Below are 21,723 nucleotides of genomic sequence, written 5' to 3'. Positions count from 1 at the left end.
CTGCTCAAGATTCTCCTCGCTCCTTTTCCTGCCATCTGATTGGTTCCTGGGAGGAAGCAGGAAGAGTTCGGCAGCAGTTGGAATTCCAGGAAACACGGCGACCAGCAGCTGTTCCTCTGGAACATCAGCAACCTGGGTGGCACAGGACAAAATCAGTCCTCTAATTTGCATATGATTGATGTGTTTTGGCCCCTTACATTTATGAGGGTTATGTTCATTTAAAATGAGGCTGATGGCTTCCAGTATTTGATATACAATGACTCCTAGCCAAGAAATTATTAGACGCAAGTGCTATGTGTGAGAGCAGTTATACACATACTGAAAACCTAAAAACCATGATCAGTACACATGTCAGAGAGCCACTAAAAAGCACAATGGTTGAGGCATTATGGGCTACCACAAAACCAGTAAAAGGAAGTCTACTGACACGTACCACAAATGGGGTTCAAAATATATATATATATATATATATAGTAACAGGGTTGCAAATTTAGCCTAAATTAAGCTATAAATCAGTAAAGATCAAACTTCATTTTGGTTTTCCACATGGCAAATCTAAGTACTATACCCTAGCCTTAAGGGACTACAAGTTTGTAGTATACTGTACTGTTACTCAACACTACTCCACTTTAAATTACTAATTACTTTTCTAATAAATCAGATTACGGAATATACTGATTACTTCATAGAAAAAAGTTATCAAATTACTAATTACTTTGTTGCATTCCAAAACACTTTTCACAGACAAGTTTTATTTTTTTCACAGAACTAATTGAAATTAATGTCTATATGTCCTCCTTTTTCACTGTTGCATGCAAGTCTTACATTCAGCACCAGATGTTTCTCCCTTCCAAAGACTCATAGGGAGTGCACAGCCTTCGGCTTTTACAGAAATGTAAACAGAAAAACATATTAACATAGTTCATGTTTTAAAGTAGATAAGTAGATAATTACATTTTAGAAATGTGTAACCCAAGTAATTATCTTAAACGTAATTAGTAACTGTACATGAATTGAAAATATAATGCATTACACTACATTTTTACTAAAGTAATCAGATTACAGTAAATAATTATTTTGTAATAAGATTACACCTAACACTGTTGATGTATTTACTATATATTAGAAAAATTACAATCAGTTCTGTAAGAGGTTTGAATGGTCGTTAACAGCTTAATGTAACAAATATAGTCAACGCAACAGTATTTGTAAAAACGGAGAAAATAGAATTAAATTATTTACTTGTCCTCTTGCCATGCTGTAGAAAACATTTAATTATTGTTACTTCTTTGGTGTTCCAGTTTTATTGAATGTTACAGTTTTTGTAACTGGGTTGTACCCAAATTAGCTATGGCTAAATATTATGTTTTTAGATTAATACAATTGGCTAAAAATTAAAAATAGTTTAAACACAATTAATTAAAAATCAGTTCAATAGATTATGTCAAAATATGACACTATTGGACTGTAAGATTTTAACTGTTGGATACAGTCGAAAACGTCTAGTCCTCGGAAGTAGGGCAGGCCAAAATACTAATAATAATTACAAAAATAAATAAATAATCTTTGTTTTATCGGATATTAATCACATAGGGCTCAACCAGCTGTAAGACACTGGCTCAGGATCAGACATAATTTACAATGAGCAATGTATCCAGAGCCAGAGCAGTTTTACAAATCAATACTTTGAGTCTAAGTTTGTCCTCACTGCTGCAATATATTATTGAAAAGCCCAGGGGCCCATTGAAGGATTCAGCCTATGTGCCACTGCTACTGATATTTCTAATGATTAACACACATCTTCAAAATCTAGCCTCTATATTTCTCTCAACTTAACATTAGAATCAACATACACCCCTGTCTGCCAGTGAATTAAGGTATAAAAGTCCATTAGACAGCAAAAGAGGGTCATTTTTTTAAATTAAATATCTAAATGTCAAAATGTTGCTTCCCATACAGAATAACTGTGAGATATTAAAGACACAGAAGCAAGAATGCATGGTAGCTGAGGACAAAGTTGTTTTTAAAAAGTTGTTTAGACATCAGTTGTCTCTACTCTCTGCGTTGTTCATCTTTTGATATTTAAGTAAATTCCTACTCAGCTATGTGTAATATTGCCTCTCCTCTATAATGCAAATGCTTTACAGGACTAATGGGGTCTTTTGTGGTTCATAGGGAGTCTGATGAGGTCTACTGTGGTCTGATGTGGTCTCTATGGGTTCTTTTGTGATCTAAATGTAATCTGACACTGTCAGTTGGGGTCTGATGTGATCTCAAGGGGGTCTGATGGGGTATTATGTGGTCTGATGATATCTTATGATGTCTGATGTGGTTTCTATGAGGGCTTGAGGTATCTAATGGGGTCTATTAGGGTCTGCTGTGGTGTTAAAGAAGTCTGATGTGGTCTCTATGGGGCCTGATGGTGTCTATAGGGGTCTGATGTGGTCAAGAGAGTCTGAGGAGGTCTATTGTGGTTTTTATTGGTTTCCTATGTGGCCTGTATGTGGTCTGAATAGATCTATTAAGGACTAATGTGGTCTTTAGGGGGTCTAATTTGGTCTCTAGGGGGTCTGATGCGGTCTAATGGGGTCTTTAGGGGGGATTGATGATGTCTAATGGGGTCTGTTGAGGTATTTTGGGGTCTGAAGTGGTCTCTATGTGGTCTCATGTCATCTTTATAAGTCCTTAGGTGGACTATTTGCAGGCTGATTAGGTCTTTTGGGGTCTAATTTTGTCTTTAGGAGATCTGATGGGGTCTAATGGGATGTCTAGGGGGGTCTAATGAGGTCCAATGGGGTTTTAAATTGTGTGGGGGGTCTGATAATGTCCAGTGAGGTCTCTAGGGGTCTGAATATATCTGTTTGGGTCTAATGTGGACTTTAAGAGGTACGATGTGATCACTATACGTTCTGATGGGGTCTATAGGGTTCTGATGTGGCCAGATGTGATGACACTGATTTAAACTTGTGGTTTGGTAAGTGAGTAAAATGTTTATCCAGTAACTGCTGTGGCTGATTCTTTGAGCTCATTCAGTGAAGGATTCATCAGACTGATTCATTTCAATGACTCTTAGTTGAGTCTTTTTGACCAATTCTTTAAAAGAACCGGCTCATTTATTGGACTACAGTGGTCATTTGTTTTTACCTGCACCCAGTGGAGGCATTGTAAAAGAAAAATGCATTGTCTCCTTCCATACAGATTGTAAACTCACAATTTCTTGAAGTACCATATATGCATGGTGTAACATATACTGCCGAGAGCCTAATCTCATGAAAATTATGTGGCAGTGGCAACATTTTTGCAAAAGAATATTACCTGGCTCCTTAGACACAATGTGGTAGTTCCAAGATGAAAAGAGAGTTACATTTCCACCAAAACAGTGACATTTTTGTTAATGTTTTTTGGTCTATCAAGTTTTAAATCAACAAAACCTTCCTCCCTACCCGAAACCTTAAAACCTAACCGATAGTGTAATAAAGAGCAAATAAACTGGTGTGCTCTTCAAGACTCGTACCCCAGTCCTTTGCATTGCAAGAGCAACGCTCTACCAGTTGAGCTACTGCACAATTTGAACATGCCCTAACAAGCTTCTAAATGTAGTTTGCTATGTAAAGCAAACGCCTTACAAGCCATGCGCTACAGTAAAAGTTTTTAATGTCCCAAAATAGCATTGTGTGAGGAACAGAGTGAAAAATAAGTGTTTATGAATAGATTATCTGCAATTACTCATCATTTATGTGAAAGGGAAAGTCCTTTTTGTTTTAGCACCTCTAGTGTTATTTCACCAGGGAAATGCCAGGGTATGTACAACGAGCCATGTTATAAAACTATTTGCAAAAATGTAGGTATAGTAACGTGATTCTCTGAGGCCAGGTTGACCACTGAATAGTGGTGCAGAAAACACTGCATTTGTATTTCTTTCAGTGTCAAGGTGTTTATGACGTACGTTCTGTTGAGTCTGGATGACTGACACTGCCTCTAACCTCTGCTACTGAAACCCTCTCTTCTCATCTCCTCAGGCTGTTATATCGCTATCGCACTGGTGCACCAGAACAGACACCCGCCTCCAATCGCCTTGCCTGCCCATTGCCTCAAACAGGCATCTTAAATGGACCTTGACTTTGATTATTCCCTCCTACTCCCTCTCTCTCCCTTTTTAATACGCTGAGCTGTTTATCAGCAACAGTATGGTTAAAGTGTATCTCTGCCTCTAGGGCTTTATGGCATGTATGAGAGGATAAATTAAAGGAGTGGAAAAAGTGAGTAACTTTATCATGAGGGCTCGTTTTTTTTTTTTTTTTTTTTTTTTTTGTGCACAGCTTTATATTCTGGCCTTGTTATCAGGTGGATTTTTAAAGAAATAGTTAATCTAAAATTGAAAAAATGCAGTCATTATTGACCAAAATTGACCAAACCGCAAAGATCCCATGCCATTTCTTTTTTAAGGACATTGATATTGAGCTGCAGTGATCCCAGTGTTGGACTGACAGCCCTAGTATTGTACATGTGTATGTGCACTTGAGAGAGTGTGTGTGTCAATATATTGACCAGCAGTGCGTTCAACCTCCCTGTCAGCACAGAGCGGAGCTGAGATTCTCAAGTGTGTGAATCAGTGCTGTTGTCCACTGACATTTAAATAAACCCCACACATGCACACACACTGCAGAGGTGCTACCAGTGCTGCAGGTCGTTTATATGATCTTCAAACACACGTGTACTCATTGACCCCTCTGTGAAATGAGAAACTCCTGAGAGACATAGAGAGACGTCAAAAGTAAACTGCAAAAAATCGTCTTCTTAATCAGTGCTTTTGTCTTGTTTTCTATAATTAATAGATTAATTTACTTAAGAAGCAAAAGATGATAGTACTTGTTTTCAGAGAACAGGTCTTCAAATTAATTATATTTTTCAATAGGTGTGGGTGAGAAACAGGTCAATGTTTTAGTCCTTTTTTACTATCAATCTCCACTTTCACTTTCACATTCTTCTTTTCTTTTTAGCAATTTGCATTCTTCGTGCATATTGCCCACTACTGGGCAGGGAGGAGAATTTTTAGTAATAATCAACTTAAATATTGACCTGTTTCTCGCCTACACCTATCACATCGCATCTCAGGATATAGATTTAATCACTGGATTCTTGTGGATTACTTTAATGCTGCCTTTATGTGCTTTTTAGAGCTTCAACATTTTGGCCACCATTCACTTGCATTGTATGGGCCTACAGAGCTGAGATATTCTTCTGAAAATCTTTTTTTGTGTTCAGCAGAAGAAATAAAGGCATACACATCTGGGATGGCATGAGGGTGAGTAAATGATAAGAGAATTTTCATTTTCGGGTGAACTTTCCCTTTAAAGATGTTTATAGATATTTTTACTGGACAACAAGACTAAAGTACTGACCAAGCAAATAACTTTTTGCAGTAAAAGAGAATATGAAAGTGATCTGTGAGGCAAAAAGACAGAGTATAAGATGAGAAATTTGACCAGTGAGAGAGAGAAGACGGATGGAATAAATTCCCACTCACTTGGAGAACAGCCTTCTTAATTACCCGACCTACATCCTGTCGCCATTCAGGGATGTCGGGGTTGGCCTCGTCCAGATTAGGTGAGAAAGATAAAAGAAGCGATTTGAAGAATTCTGTCACAGGCCGAGGGAAGTAGAGAAACAGAAAGAGAGAGAGAGAGAGAGAGAGAGAGAGAGAGAGAGAGAGAGAGACCCTTAATTCTTTCTCCCATAAGATGCCCAACACCCTCTATCTGCTATGATTTGTTCCAGATGATTTAGTCAAGCTGTAGCAGAATTATCATTACTGACAGGTATGGAAAGGTTAGTGCTGATCACAAAAAATGATTACAGTCTATTTGGCTGCGCCAGAAGGGAGTTTTTATTACTAGCTTGCAGTGTCAAGAGACAATTTCCTGTCATTCTGAATGCTCGGAAAGCTGCGATAATACTTTAAATCAAGGTTAGAGTTATTTATATTTATATATAGATCAGTGTTGCCATGGAAGAAAAAAAAAATCTCGACACTGTGATACATATAAATAGTATATGTTATACAAAAAAATGCATAAACAATTATTAGCTTATCGTAATGCATCCTTCAAATACCTAACACTTACAAGACTTTATTTAGTTTTCAATAGCACAGGCTATTGATAATGATAACTAATAGCCAAATAGCTATTTAGACATTGTTACAGCAAACTCACATATAGGTCAGGTATCCATTTTGGTTGGAAACGACCACTTTTCAAAATCCAACCAATTCTAAAAAAAATTTCGCTCTCGCAAATATCCTCTTTCACTCATAAAGACATTACTTTACAGAGGTAATATGGGTTGCGAACGCCATTTCATGTTGACAAGCAAAATTAAACTAAATTGAGCTCTTTTTTTGCTAAATCAGCTCAACGTTCAACACTACTGTCAATGCAAACACTTAATGTACCACGAATGTGACCTGCTCCACCATTCTAAGTCACTTTGACCGAGAAACACATTTTGAGTTTTGTGCACTAAAGTAAAATGGAAAGCCTTAGCCAACATTTAAATGATTATACCTCTGCAATGAAGCTTTTTACTTTAATGCATAAAACTCAAAATGTGTTTCTGGGTCGAAGTGACTTAAAATGAAGGAGCAGGTCACAAATCTGTAATTCCAGTGAGTCATACCTGTCACAGTGTTGGACGAACGTGTTCGCTCACCTTGTACTGCGATGGTTTTGGTGTCCTGTAGTATGGAGTCACTTGACGAGACCTGAACTGTTATGGTGATCATACCCTCAGTGCTAAACGTGTAGGAGATACTGCTGTCCAGCGTAATAATCGGCTAAACCCACAATAATATACAAATGAAGTCAATGTATAGCAAATGAAAATACGATGCAATAACAAGCAGGAATTATCATTTTATGGAATTTATGAGAAATCTCATGTTCTGTTTATCTTCTATCCTAAAATGCCTCAGAGGCCTTAGGCCCATAATGAGAGGCAACAAAAATATAATTAGGTGCTGCTTGTACCTCCGTGTTGTTCCCCAGCCACCAGAAGTAGGTGAGTGTTCTGAAGTGAGAGGGCCAGACCACTGCCGTCAGGTTCACCTCCTTATTCTTAATGACCACATATGGTGCCAAAAGCTGAATATGCTCCACTGGGCCTGAAACGCACACACACACACACACACACACAGTACTACAAGACACCAAAACCAGAGCAGTGAAAGGCGAAAATAAGCACAATATGCAACAGACAACACCAGGGACATTTCTAGTCTTTAATCAGTACTGGAGCACAGGCTTCCCATTAAAGTAATAGTTCATCTAAACATGCCATCCCAGATGTGTATGACTTTCTTCTGCAGAACACTAATGAACATTTTAAGAAGAATATCTCTGAATAGCTCTGTTTGATCCATTTAATGCAAGGGAATGTTGCACAGAACTTTGAAGGTCTAAAAAGCATATAAAGTATAAAATATATCCATACACCTCCAGTGGTTAAATCCATGTCATCAGAAGCTATATGATCACTATGGGTGAGAAACAGATCAATGTTTAAGTTTTTTTTTTTTTTTTTTACAATAAATCTTCACTTGCACTTTAATATTCTTCTTTTGTTTTTGGCAATTTGGATTCTTCATGTGTATCGCCACCTGCTGGGCAGAGAGGAGAATTTAAAGTAAAAAGAACTTAAATATTGACCTGTTTCTCACCCACACCTAACATACTGCTTCTGAATACATGGATTCAACCACTGGAGTTTTATGGATTACTTGTACGGTGCCTTTATGTGCTTTTTGGAGCTTCAAAATTCTGGCCACCATTCACTTGGAATAAATAGACCAACACAGCTGAGATATTCATCTAAAAATGGTTTGTTTTCAGCAAAAGAAAGAAAGTCATATACATCTGAGATAACATGAGGGTGAGTAAATGTTAAGAGGATTTTCATTTTTGGGTGAACTGTCCATTTAAATAAAAGAGTGTACTTTTTTTTTTCATGGGGGGTCAAAGGGGGGCATGCTCACGCCAGTATTTCTGGTGACTTTGGGAGCTGCATTTTTGAATTCTAGAACTACTATGAGTACTAGAAAAGCCCTTTTTAGAAATGGAATTAACACGTTTTCGTTTGATCAGATCACAGTTAGATATAACAACTGGCCACTTAAAAAGTTAGGTGTAAATGCATTGTGAGTGACACATTGTTTTCAGATCGCTGTAACCACAGGCACGGATTCTAACCACATTCAACAAAGGTGTAAATGCAAATGTATTCTTGTTACAGAGGTTAAAAGTACATTCGGTAAGTTTTTATCTGCCTCTTATTCATTCCATTAGTACCAGTGCTTTTGAACTCTATACTGACACCTGTCATCATGGATGCCTGAAGTTTGTTTGACTTAGGCTCTGTTGTCATCTGTACTATATACAGTATATTGCATTTGTTGTTATATTGTTTGGTTTGCTTGTTTGGATTTTCATGCACTTTTATGTTTGAGCATCGGCTAAAAACTCTCTATATAAGAAACATTTTGTTCTTAATGTTAAAATAAGTTGTAGTAAGTCAGTCAATTGCATGACACAGATTGTCTTATTATATCAACATGGCAGCACCCATTAGGGGGTGACCAGCTCAGTGTAAAATTAAACAGCTTTTATTGAGATACTGGTATGACTGGAGTCTTCATCTCATGCAATGTAAGCGTGCATCATTTTTGACAAATTTCAGAAAACTGTTCATGTCTTTATGTGTAACTTTTTTAATTAGCCAAAACTTACGAGTGCACCTTTAAGCCACAAATAATAATGAGTATCCATTAATTTGACAGACTGGGTTGTCCATTTTCCATCTTGCTATATTTTTATCCATCGTAGTTTTCAATTTTACAAAAACTGCTTAGAAGTTAGGTCTATAACGACCCAGACTTAACAAAACACATGCTACAATAACAGTTAAAAAGACTTAAAAATCATTAGCCGCATTTATAAATTGTACTGATAAATTCTATTTATTAATTCAGTCACGAAAACATTTGATGTGAAAAGTCAAAAGTTTAAATCAATGCATCTATAATCTTGAACTTCATTGTTCAGTAAAATATCGCAAGGCTGGACGACACTTGGAATCACCTTTCTCTCTTCAGATCCTCACTCAGATCTCCCTCTCTGCGCTTTAAGACTTTATTTTCTCCCCTTTCCATCACTTTTTCTCCCTATATTAACACAGGGGCTTGTAACCCACATGTAGACATGCACAAATATACATATTTTTGTAAATCAACTAACAGAAAACATCAGAAAATGGGTTTCTGCCTCTGTTTGTTGGGTTCAGGTGCAGGGCAGAGCATTCAAGCTCATTTTCCATCAACGGTTCCCCCTTTGTTGTGCCAGACTGTACAGACATCACTCTCCCGAACAGTCTAGAACAGAGCTCTCAAAACTCACATTCAGAATTTACAATGTGCAGAACAGAGTGTGATGAAAGCAATATTCACTGTGTGTCATCTCTCAGCACAAGATACCAGCCTCCAACAAGTGTCTTCTGAAGAGGTAAAAATATAAACGTGTCAGGGAGTGCAATGCATCACCTTTTCAGCTCATACTAATTGGCTCCTGAGCCAAGTAAAGGGGGTGTAACCAATTGCTGTATACCAAATTTGCACAAAAGCTGTCCTAAATAGTATGATTAGAATTAGTGAGTCTTACATAAATTAGTTCACTAAGTAAACTTAAAACAGTATGCCCAAGGTACCCGGATGATGCGTATCTGTAGACATTCTTAGTGAGCATCTGTGCATGTGTAAAGTGCTGAAGAATGGGAGACAGATGCTATCATAGCAGTTTTTAAATGTATGAATGTAAAAGTAATACAAAATTTTAAGGCTGATATCTTTGATATTAAGATGTAATTTTATGATGTGGTAGTTTATCCCAATACTGGTGCACTTCAGTTCTTACTACATGCGCTACTCAAAAGTATACCTATACTTTCACATTGCGAGCAAAGTGCATACTTTTAGTGCATGGTTTATGTACAGTGTGCAAAATCTCTCCTGCCAACATCACTACACTCTTGAAAGAAAGTACTTTTAAACTTCTAAAGAAAAAACATTAAAGGGATAGTTCATTCAAAAAATGAAAATTCTCTCATCAATTACTCACCCTCATGCCATCCCAGATGTGTATGAATTTCCTTCTACAGCAGAACACAAACAAACATTTTTAGAAGAATATCCCAGCTCTGTAGGTCCATGCAAGTGAATGGTGATCAGAACTTTATATCCCCAAAAATCACATTAATGCAGAATAAAAGTAATCCACAAGTCTTCCATGATTAAATCCATGTCTTTTGAAGTGATATGATATTTGTGAGTGAGAAACAGATACAAAGTCTTTTTTTATTTATTTTTTATTAATTTAAATCTCCACTTTCACTTTTACACCTGAAAGTCACATGTGGTGCCTGTTTAGTTTCACTTTCACATCTGAAAGTGAAAGTTAAAGTGGAGATTTAGATTAAAAAAATATTGAAGTATTGTTCTGCTTCTCACCCACACATATTATACAACTATTTAACAACTGGAGTCATATGGATTACTTTTATGTTTCCTTTGTGTGATTTTTAGAGCTACAAATTTCTGATCACCATTCACTTGCATTTTATGGACCTACTTGAGCTAATATTTTTCTAAAAATCTTTGTTTGTTTTCTGCAGAAGAAAGTAAGTCATATACATCTGGGATGGCATGAGGGTAAGAGTAAAGGCTAAGAAAAAAATCATTTTTGGGTGAACTATCCCTTTAAAAGTGTTTTCTTTCAATTCAATCATAAATAGGATTTATGTGGTATTGTGACAAAAAGTAGCTTCATAATAGTTACCCTCTCCTTTTGCCGTTATTGGTCGAAGTGCAATTTTTTATCTTGTAAAAAAAGTCTAAAAAATGACTCTTGCCAATTACTTTTAGCAATGCTGCTTCAGTATTTAGTACAGATCTTGCAACAGGAAATAAAACGTTGGACCTTGATCTCATCTTTTCATCTGACAAGCCCCTGTCTGTTGTAAAAGGAGGAGACAGAAGCTGCAATTGATCACCGTAGTCTACTACACCTGTAGAGTTGGAGGAGATGCATAGATTTTGGCAGACAGACTGTATGAATTTAACTTGCCAAGTGTATCATTCACATTTTGTTTTTAAAATCTATGATTGCAAAGTTTGCAGAAATGACCATGAGACTTTATTATCTGCATGGCCACTATAATTTAGCTTGGAAAATTAGAGATTTCCTGAAGAAAAGCTAAGAAGACAAGCCAGTATCGTCATATTTGATGTAAACAAAATTACATTACTTCATAATAGGGCGTGACAGAAAAACCTTTAAATTACCATCTAAAAAGCCAGTTTTTTTTTTTGTTTGTTTTTTTTTTGTTTTTTTTTTTAAATACATTTCAATTACCCTTCAAAAGCAGAATGTTGTGAATTTTGACAAATGTAATAAAAAATACTCAGATTAATCAGTTATTTTCGGTACCTCTGCATATGGAGAATGTTTTAAAAGTAAATTATAGGTTAATAATAAGTAGCATAAAGCATCTGAAATCACATCCTTCCTGTTAAAAAAAAAATTAAAAAATTGTCAAACCTACATGTCACATGCAGGTAGAGTAAGGACACGTCGAACCCGAGGCTGTTCTCCGCCATCGCTGATACTTTGAAAATACCAGCACTGCGGTACATATGTCTGATGCCCTCCTGCGTCCAGCTCAGGTTCGAAAAGGAAACCGCCGTGCCATCTCCAAAGTCTAGCTGAATGTTCGTCCTCATGGAGTCCCCCTAAACACAACACACAGAGCTCAGTGCAATTACTACAGCAGCTCTTTAGCACCTCCCTTAATCACTGTATGTCTCGCTAACTAAACAACAGCTGTGAGTAACTTCATTCTGCTCACACAGACACTGTTACCATCTGTTTTCTTACACAATCCATTGTTTTCAGCCTTGGAGTAATTCAGTTTTTGAGAAAAATATACGATTCTGCATCATTTGGTCACTTATCACAAGCGAAAATGTGCAACATTGATACTTTGAAACAGGGGTGTTGCTAGACTTAAGCGACATCCGGGGCTTAGCCTACAGGGCATATTAAAATATAAAAATATGAAAAATCCTTCATTCCATGACTTAAAAAATTACCACCCTACCTGTCAAATAACAGTTAGGGCCCATATTAAGTGTACAACACTGACACCTATTCAGAACTTTATATGAGCAAACGTCAGGCACACAATAAATGGATCAAACACTTTTTTAATTTAAATTGCGATCAAAGCGAAAATTACAACTTGTCGGCTCATTTGATCATTGTGCAGAAACTAACGCTAACAATAAAATCAAAGTAATTTAACAATTTACATTTGGAATTGTCATTTGTCATAATATTCTGAGAATAAAGTAAAAAAATTACGAGAAGACATTTGAAGCAGTATGAGAATAAATTCATAATATTTTGAGAATAAATCAAAAGGAAAGTAACATCAAAGTGATGTGGTGACAACAGCAAAGTGGAGCGTCTGGGTCTTTACATACAACATCACTAACCAGGGAGATAACTTGGCTATGCAACCAAGCTGAATTTGTGGGAAGTTTTTGTAAGCTCTCTGTTCATGAATGAAGTGTGCATTAGTACATGGGGTGTTTGTAAAGGGAGGCGATATAGGCTCACACTCAAGTGAAGCAAAAAATAATTAGAAATGCTGTGAATTATATAAGTCCATATCAAGGTATTGTATGTGGTAACATCACGTCAGTTACAGTATTGTTTAGAGAGGAAAACCCAACAACAATGCCGAGCGGGACTGCTTGAATCTGTCTGGTTCTTTCTCCTGAATAAATTAAATTTCCAACATAACCACTGCAGAGTCTGGATACTAATAACTCTGTGCTGATATTTTGTTTTTGATTAATCCTAAACTAAACTAGGCCTATGATTTAACTACATCCTCCACATCCATCTCTTGCATTAATGAAGCTGCTGGCTCAACGTCAAGAAATCAGGAGTAAAAGTGTGCAAACTTTGTGTGCATGATTGTCATTGTAGCTCTATAGAGTGTGAGGCCAGAGACTTTTTAGCAGAGATGAGTCACTTCTGTTTAAATGTATGGGAGAAATTGGAATGCCCAACCAAGAAGCTCTAGCACCTAACAGTCAATGGATGTAGAAAGGAAGTCCCGCCTTGCAGGTAAAAGAGCCAATCACCTTTTAGATACAGATATGGCCTGTCAATCAACTCACCAACGTGCATGCGCATTAGCTATACAAGCCGGGAAAATTGCATGTTTTAGCGTAATATGAGGTCAACATTCGGTTGAGTGAAACGCGACTGAGTCATGTGTTAATACACACTGCATTAAAAAATCAGTTTATGGGATTATAAAACTAGTCTTCCACTGGCGACGACATGATACACAGGGTAAAATACTCACTCAATTCATTAACTTATGCAGCCAAACTGCTCCGTGTTACAGCCCCCTGAATCTGGGAGAATGGGATGAGAAAAGCTGACCCTGGATCAATGGCTCTGAGCAACGTTCTTCATTGATGGTGTACGCAGAGAAAATGTCTTAGTTTCTAAAACTATTCTACATTTTTGTTTTATAATAAACAAGTAGTTTGATTTATGAAACAAACCATTTTTATGACATTTTGGTAGCATTAAAAACAATTCCATTCAATTTGCTATCAACATGCGCCTTTTGAAGTTGTGCGATAAAACGGTGGCATCTGTACGCACCATGGATCAACTCAAAATAAGCATGTACTGAGATGATTTAAGTGAAAAATATTTTTTATTCATCAGACTTATTCCTTGAACATGTTAGGCTGGCATTCCCCACTGAATTTTTTATCCACTGCTTTAGGTAATACGGTGATTATTCAAATTGGCTGCCATGTTGATGGAAAAACAAATCATGCATATTCATGTTATTGATTCTTTATTATAAAAATGATGTGAAGAACTACTTTCTAAATATCTGTTTGTTTACTGTGTTGTTTCGACATGAGTGTTGTACAGTAATAGCATGACCTGTAATGTCTCTTGTATGCAATGCATGGCTTATTTGTATGGGATGTATAGCATAGCAGAAGAAAAAGTGGCTGTGAGGAAAAAAAATATGCAAAAGTAACACAAAAGTAAAGTAACGCTTTACTTTCCATTAAAAAGAAAATAACTTTGTTACTTTGTTTAGGAGTAACGCAATATTCCAACAAGTTACTTTTAAAAGTAACATTACCTAACACTGCTAATATACTACTTTATTCTCACAATGCATCGATTTTATTCTAATAATTTTTAATTTATTCTCAAAACATTATGACAACAATCTCAAAATGCTATGACTTTATTCTAATAATTTTGACTTTATTCTCATTCAAAATTAAATATCTTATTGCTACAATTTTATTCTCATAATGCTTCAACGTAATTCTTGTCATTTTTACTTTATTCGCAAAATATTAAGACTTTATTATTGAAATCTTCTTTTTTTTTTACGTGGCAATAAAACGGCATCATGGGATCACTGAGTAAAGCTAAAAATAACTAAACTGTTTAATAAACGCATCTCAAAACACCTGCGTTGGGTTTCATGATTCCAGGTTGTTTTCAACAAAGCAAAGATTCAACGCTTGATAAACGGTAAGACGGTATTTTTTTTTCCCCCTTTTGCTCGGTTGTGCAGACTAAAGTACAATAATTAGACAAGTTCAATATCATTTGATTTTAAACCTTTTAATGTACGTCATGCCGGGGGCTGTGTGTTTTTGGTTGTGTGTTTTGTTTAAATTGTTTATCAAATTATTATTTATATTATTAAGCCGGTTCTCGCCTCCTCCTTTCCACTGAACCCCCTTACACACAGTACAGCTGCCTGCAATTCTCTCTCTCTCGAACTGTCGTCCCCGGCCGCCTTTATCCCTCGCGCGCCCCATCAGGCTGATTGGGGACCGGGTGTGCCTCATTCCAGCCCGGCCCCGCCCTCCTCGGCTCTACAATATCTTATATTCAATATTGTATTGGTTTAGCTTATATTGAAATACTGTTTTCAATATCTCAAATATCCTGATGAGACAATTTTCATCATAACACCACTGCTATCATAATTACTGTTTATGAGTTTTGGTATTGTGAAGGGAATATGACAGTACATGCAACTCATATATGGTTGTGAGTGAGACAGCTGTCAGGCATTCCTCCACAATTCATATATGCTAAAAGCAGGTATATAAATAAACAAAAAGACAATAAATCTACAAACGTCAAGTACGTGGATGGTAGTGTGTGTATGGAACAAATATGAATCCACAATCTTATTTCTAAGAAGTTCAGTCCAAACAGCCATAAAATAATCAACTTCTCATCTGCTTAATACTGTATATGGGATTACACAATTCACATACAATCCTAGAAAAGATAGAAATAGAGTAGAGAAAGTTGAGATGAGTCCACTTGTCACACTTGTAGCCCTTCAGGCTTTACATCTGTTTATGGGCATCCCCTGCCACGAGAGAAGGAATGTTGAATTGTACACATAGATGTGTGTGTGTGTGTGTGTGTGTGTGTGTGTGTGTGTGTGTGTGTGTGTGTGTGTGTGTGTGTGTGTGAATGTGTGATATTCCCAAATCCATGATTACACTTCCCTAAATCACTCTCCTTTTTCTCTTTCCACCTTTAGCACATAGTAGCCTAATGCTATTGGGATATTAATTTGTAACACTGCAAAAGCAGCACATGAAGGAAATGGAGGTTGTTTATACCCTGCATAATGACAAATCCAAGCCCGTCTGTTTGCTTTTAGGTGCTGCTGACTGTGAAAGCAGCCCGCCTCTGCACGCTTCAGTGTGAGTTTGTGCACTGGGTGGCTTTTAAGATATTTCACGCCACTTTGTGCAGAAAATCGGAACTACATTTTTGGGAGTAGAAAAGGAGAGATGAATGAACAAAGGAAGAGTTTGTATAATAACGCAAGGTTACGGACAGGATGCGTGTTGAACTCGCATGGGCTGCGATACCCAAATTGCCTTAAAAAGAGCGGTTTCCTCACTCCTTGGGTCACATAATCGGTGTTCACGGCTGCCATTGTCACGGCGACCAGACGCCGAGCACTCACAGCCACCCGCTTTCACGCGCCCGGCTGCGCCATGCCTACGGCCAACCGGTTGTGACAAGTCTCGAGGATGACCCGAGAGTTCCAATCAAGATTGGTTCACGGCGATAGACCTGAAGGATGCATACTTTCACGTCTCGGTTTTACCTCGACACAGACTCTTCCTATGGTTTGCTTTCGATGGCTGGGCGTATCAGTACAAGGTCCTCCCCTTTGGCCTCTCCCTGTCCCCTCTTCACGATCTTCACGAAAGTCGCAGAGGCAGCTCTTGCCCCAATAAGGGAAGTGGGCATCCACATACTCAACTACCTCGACGACTGGCTGATTCTAGCACATTCTCGAGAGTTGCTGTATGCGCACAGGGACCTGGTGCTCAGGCACCTCAGCCGTCTAGAGCTTTGGATCAACTGGGAAAAGAGCAAGCTCTCCCCAGTTCAGAGCATCTCTTTTCTCTGCATGGATTTAGACTCTGTCTCAATGATAGCACACCTCACAAGCGAGCGTGCGCAGTCAGTGCTGAACTGCCCGAAGTCATTCAGGCGGAGGACAGCGGTTCCACTGAAACACTTTCAGAGGCTCCTGGGGCATATAGCTTCCTCAGCGGCAGTCACGGTTAATGCATATGAGACCACTTCAGCACTGGCTTCAGACTCGAGTCCCGAGATGGGCATGGCACCGTGGCACACATCGCATAGCTCACACATGCCGCTCTGCCACCACTTATTCAGCCCTTGGACATACCTCATGTTTTTGCGTGCAGGAGTTCCCCTACAGCAGGTGTCCAGACACGTTGTGGTCACCACAGATGCCTCCAAGTTGGGCTGGGGTGCCATGTGCAATGGGCACACAGCCGCTGGTTCCTGGACAGGACCGCGACTGGGTTGGCACATCAACTACCTAGAGTTGTTGGCTGTACTGCTCGCCCTGCGGAGGCTATTACCATTGATCCGGAGCAAGCATGTGTTGGTCCAGTCGGACAACACAGTGACAGTAGCATACATAAATTGCCATGGCAGTGTTCGCTCTCCTCACATGTCACCTGAAGTGGCACTTGTTCACGAATTGGTGTTCTTCCCGAGTTGAAGACCTCCAGAGATGTGCAGTTGGGTCAGTGCTTTCCTTCCTGCAGGAGAGGCTGGAGGGTCGGCTGTCCCCCTCCACCTTGAAGGTATATGTAGCTGCTATAGCGGCCCACCATGACACAGTGGATGGTAAGTCCCTAGGGAAGCACGACCTGATCATCAGGTTCCTCAGAGGCGCCCGGAGGCTGAATCCTCCCAGGCCACGCCTCTTTCCCTAATGGGATCTCTCCATGGTCCTCGTAGGCCTTCGCGGAGCCCCCTTTGAGCTGCTAGAGTCTGTTGAGTGGAAAGCCCTCTCCTTGAAGACGGCCCTCCTGATTGCGCTCACCTCCATCAAGAGGGTTGGGGACCTGCAAGCATTTTCTGTCAGCGACAATTGCCTGGAGTTCAGTCCGGCAGATTCTCACGTGATCCTGAGACCCCGGCTGGGCTATGTGCCCAAGGTTCCCATGACCCCCTTCAGGGATCAGGTGGTGAGCCTGCAAGCACTGCCCCGGGAGGAGGCAGACCCAACCCTGTCGTTGCTGTTTCTGGTGCGTGCTTTGCGCACCTACTTGGATCGCACGCAGAGCTTTAGATGCTCTGAGCAGCTCTTTGTCTGCTTCGGCGGACAGCGGAAAGGGAACGCTGTCTCCAAACAGAGGCTTGCCCACTGGATCATGGATGCCATCGTTCTGGCATACCAGGCCCAGGCCGTGCCCGCCCCTTTGGGAAATACGAGCACACTCTACTAGGAGTGTGGCATACTCATGGGCACTGGCCCATGGCACCTCTCTAGCAGACATCTGCAGAGCAGCGGGCTGGGCTACACCCAATACCTTTGTGAGATTTTACAATCTCTGGGTTGAGCCGGTTTCGTCACGTGTTTTGTCAGATATGAACAGGTAGAGTTTGGTAATACGGAACAACTGACTGGGTGTATCGCTTGAATATAGCACCTTTTCCCTTCCCTGAGTACTCACTACATCGACACAACGTCTCATTCCCTCCATCGGGGAACAGAGGTTATGACAGTAATCAAGACGTTTTCCTTTATCGAGGTAAGGTCATAAATGGTTAAAGCAAAAACTGATCGCACATGCAGCTATTTGCCCATTACCCCAGTTTCACTCTCCATATAAACACCTTTACAGATGTTTTTACCAACTGATAATGTGTTCCAGTGTTGATATCAAAAGCAGAAAATAACCCAAGGATTTCAAATGTCATGTAAAGACAGTTTTCTTGCATTGTCAGGTTTTTAAACTGATATGTGGTAGTTATCTGTGTATTGGTGTGCATATAAATGAGTCCTCTATTTCTGAGGATTTGAGAGACTGAAGAAGACATGTCAACATTTTAGCTATGTGAATATATTGAGCAGCTGTTGCTCACTGGTTTCACAGTGCATTACAAGAATATCTAGGGAGCAAATGCAGAGATCTTCTTTACTGAGATAAAAACCTCCACAGTTTTACCATAGTAGAGAGTGTAACGGTCAACTAGCATGTTACGACAGTAAGTCACTGTTTGCGGATACCATACAAATGAATGGGGAGAGTTGTAAACTGACACCTGCTTGTTGCAAAATTAGCTGTGTCTTCTCTTATTAAAAAAAACAATTATACTGTAGTAAACTGCACACATACTAATGTAAACTAATGTTAAATCTAAAGGAAGTACTGTTGTAAAGACCAGGTGATGTATTTGCCAAAAAAAAAAAAAAAAAGGCTTTTTAAATTGAAAGGTTGGACTTCCTTTCCTAAAGCATCCATGTTGTGTGTTGCAATTTTTTCAATACATTTATCTACAATAAAAGTTTGGGCACCCCTGGCTTAATGTATGGGATTACACAATTCGCATACAATCCTAGAAAAGATAGAAATAGAGGAGAGAATGTTGAGACGAGTTCAGTCCTTGAACTTGACCACCCTGTCACACTTGTAGCCCTTCAGGCTTTACATCTGGTCATGGGTCCCCTGCCGCGAGAGAAGGAACACTGAAGCATACGAATGGATGTGTGTGTGAGAATGTGCGATTTTCCCAAATCCATGATTACACTTCCCTAAATCACTCTCTCTCTCTCTTTCCGCCTTTAGCACATTGTAGCCTAATACTATTGGGATATTAATTTGTAACACTGCATTAGCAGCACATGAAGGAAAGGGGGGTTGTTTATATCCTGCATAATGACAAATCCAAGCCTGTCTGTTTTTTTCCCTGTCTGTTTGGTTTTAGGCACTGCTGACTGTGAAAGCAGCCCGCTTCTGCATGCTTCTGTGTGAGTTTGTGCACTGGGAGGCTTTTAAGATATTTCACACCACTTTGTGCAGAAAATCAAAACTACATTTGTGGGAGTAGAAAAGGAGAGATGAATGAACAAAGTGAGAGTTTGTATAGTGACGCAAGGTTACGGACAGTGTGTGTGTTGAACTTAGGAAGTTCAGACAAATTTCTTTTAAGGTTAAAGTCCGTTCACTTGGTGGCCATCTTGGTGACTCTCCTGGGCAGGACAAGCACAGCTACTATTTACTTGAATTAGGAAATCTCCTCAAATAGCCAAAGTTGTTTGCGAAGCTTATATTAGCTTACAATGAAATCTGAGCATTGAAAAACTGAAAAATAATAATAATTTATTTGTTGAAAAAACTAAAAAACTAAAAACAAAAAAAGAAAATAATAAATTGTGACAAGGAGGAGGGAATGGCTGGGCCGTGTTGGAGCATGCCCGGCGCAGAATCATTTGATCAGCAGGAGAGCGAGATAAGGGCAGCTGTAGATGCTGGTTCAAGAGAGAGACGCACACAGCCACGTTGCATATGTATCTGTGTTGGTTTACGTTTGTTTTAAGTTGAGTTTCTCATTAAAACTTTGTTTACTGTTCAGCCGGTTCCCGCCTCCTCCTTGCCCGTCCTTTACCTGTTACATAAATGTTTTACTATAAATATCCATTTTCATATTTTTCTTCTTTTGTTTTTGGCGATTCACAAACTTTGTGCATATCTCCACTTACTGGGCAGGGAGGACAATTTATCGTAAAAAAGGACTTAAATACTGAATTGTTTCTCACCCACTCCTATCATATCATTTCAGAATACATGGATTTAACTACTGGTTACTTTTATGCTGCCTTAATGTGCTTTTGGAGATTCTAAGATCTGGTCACCATTCACTTGCATTGTATGGACCTACAGAGCTGAAATTTTCATCTAAAAATCTTCATATGTGTTCAGCAAAAGAAAGAACTAGCAAGAGCCTTGATCCATTACAGTTTAAGGTTGTGCTGTAAAACAAGCCACGACTGATATTTTTTTGGCATAATTTGTTTTGTTTATTGTGCATCTTCATAGTAACTGTCAAAAAGTACAGTGCCATTGAGCATGTTTACATGCACAATATTATGCTTAATAAGCCGACAAAGTATGTGGTCATGTAAACGCCATGTTGTCACGGTTTTCCTTTATAAAGGAAAGGTCATAAATGGTTTAAGCAAAAACTGATTGCACATGTACATTTTTGCCCATAACCCCAATTTTGCTCTCCATATAAACACCTTTACAGACATCCTTACTGACTGATAATGTGTTCCAGTGTTGATATCTAAAGCATAGAATAACTCAATGATTTCAAATGTCTTGTAAAGACAGTTTTCTTGTGTTGTTAGGTTTTTAAACTAATATGTGGTAGTTATCAGTGTATTGGTGTGCATATATATGAGTCCTCTATTTCTGAGGATTTTAGAGACTGAAGAGGACATGTCGACATTTTAGCTATGTGAATATATTGAGCAGCTGTTGCTCACTGGTTTCATAGTGCATTATAGGAATTTCAAGGGAGCGAATGCAGAGATCTTCTATACTGAGACAAAAACCTCCACGTTTTTACCATAGAAGAGAGCGTAATGGTCAACTAGCATGTTATGACAGTAAGTCACTGTTTGCGGATACCATACAAATGAATGGGGATATTCAACAACAATTTTACTGTAGTAAACTCCACACACACACAGCAGTTCATTCCAAAAGGATTGTTTGATGTACAACAAGGCCCATTTTCTCTTTGCCAGTTTACCGCCCATAGAATATCTATGGGACCACTGTGTTATGCATTGCTTTGCTAACCTTGTAGGCTCCTCTTGATAGAAGGGCTCTGGGGAAAGTTTAATGTGCACTGGAATGAGTTTAAATACCTGGGTTGTTTACTTAATACAGGGAACAGATTGAGATTTTTCCTGGGTTAATTCGGCTAATGTTAAAACTATAGGAAGGACAATTGTAAAGACCAGGTGATGTATTTGCCAAAAAAGAAAAACACACACTGGCTTTTTAAATCAAAAGGTGGGACTTCCTTTCCTAAAGCATCCATTGTGAGGGACTCGACATGGAGGCGAAGGTAGAATCCATATGCAGGAAGTTTATTAAACACAGCAAACAAATCCAAAACACAGGGCAGACGTGTAATAGTTGAAGCAGGCAAAATAGTTGTTAACAAATAA

The 21,723-nt window shown here is 38.8% G+C and overlaps 1 protein-coding gene across 1 annotated transcript in view; it reads right to left on the bottom strand.

Annotated features, from left to right (window-relative positions):
- The window catches only part of LOC127445306 (VPS10 domain-containing receptor SorCS3-like), a 424,873-nt gene that overhangs the window by 8,218 nt on the left and 394,932 nt on the right, over positions 1 to 21,723 (bottom strand). The window contains exons 19-23 of the mRNA XM_051705291.1: positions 11,650 to 11,836; positions 7,029 to 7,162; positions 6,712 to 6,835; positions 5,528 to 5,640; positions 1 to 132 (exon numbers count right to left, since the gene is read on the bottom strand). Coding sequence (XP_051561251.1) covers positions 1 to 132; positions 5,528 to 5,640; positions 6,712 to 6,835; positions 7,029 to 7,162; positions 11,650 to 11,836 — 690 coding nt within the window. The remainder of the gene's footprint in view (positions 133 to 5,527; positions 5,641 to 6,711; positions 6,836 to 7,028; positions 7,163 to 11,649; positions 11,837 to 21,723) is intronic.

Source organism: Myxocyprinus asiaticus, chromosome 8 (genome assembly GCF_019703515.2).
Source record: "Myxocyprinus asiaticus isolate MX2 ecotype Aquarium Trade chromosome 8, UBuf_Myxa_2, whole genome shotgun sequence".
Classification (NCBI taxonomy): Eukaryota; Metazoa; Chordata; class Actinopteri; order Cypriniformes; family Catostomidae; genus Myxocyprinus; species Myxocyprinus asiaticus.
Note: the sequence above shows the minus strand (reverse complement) of the source record. Positions and strands in the feature narration are given on the sequence as shown.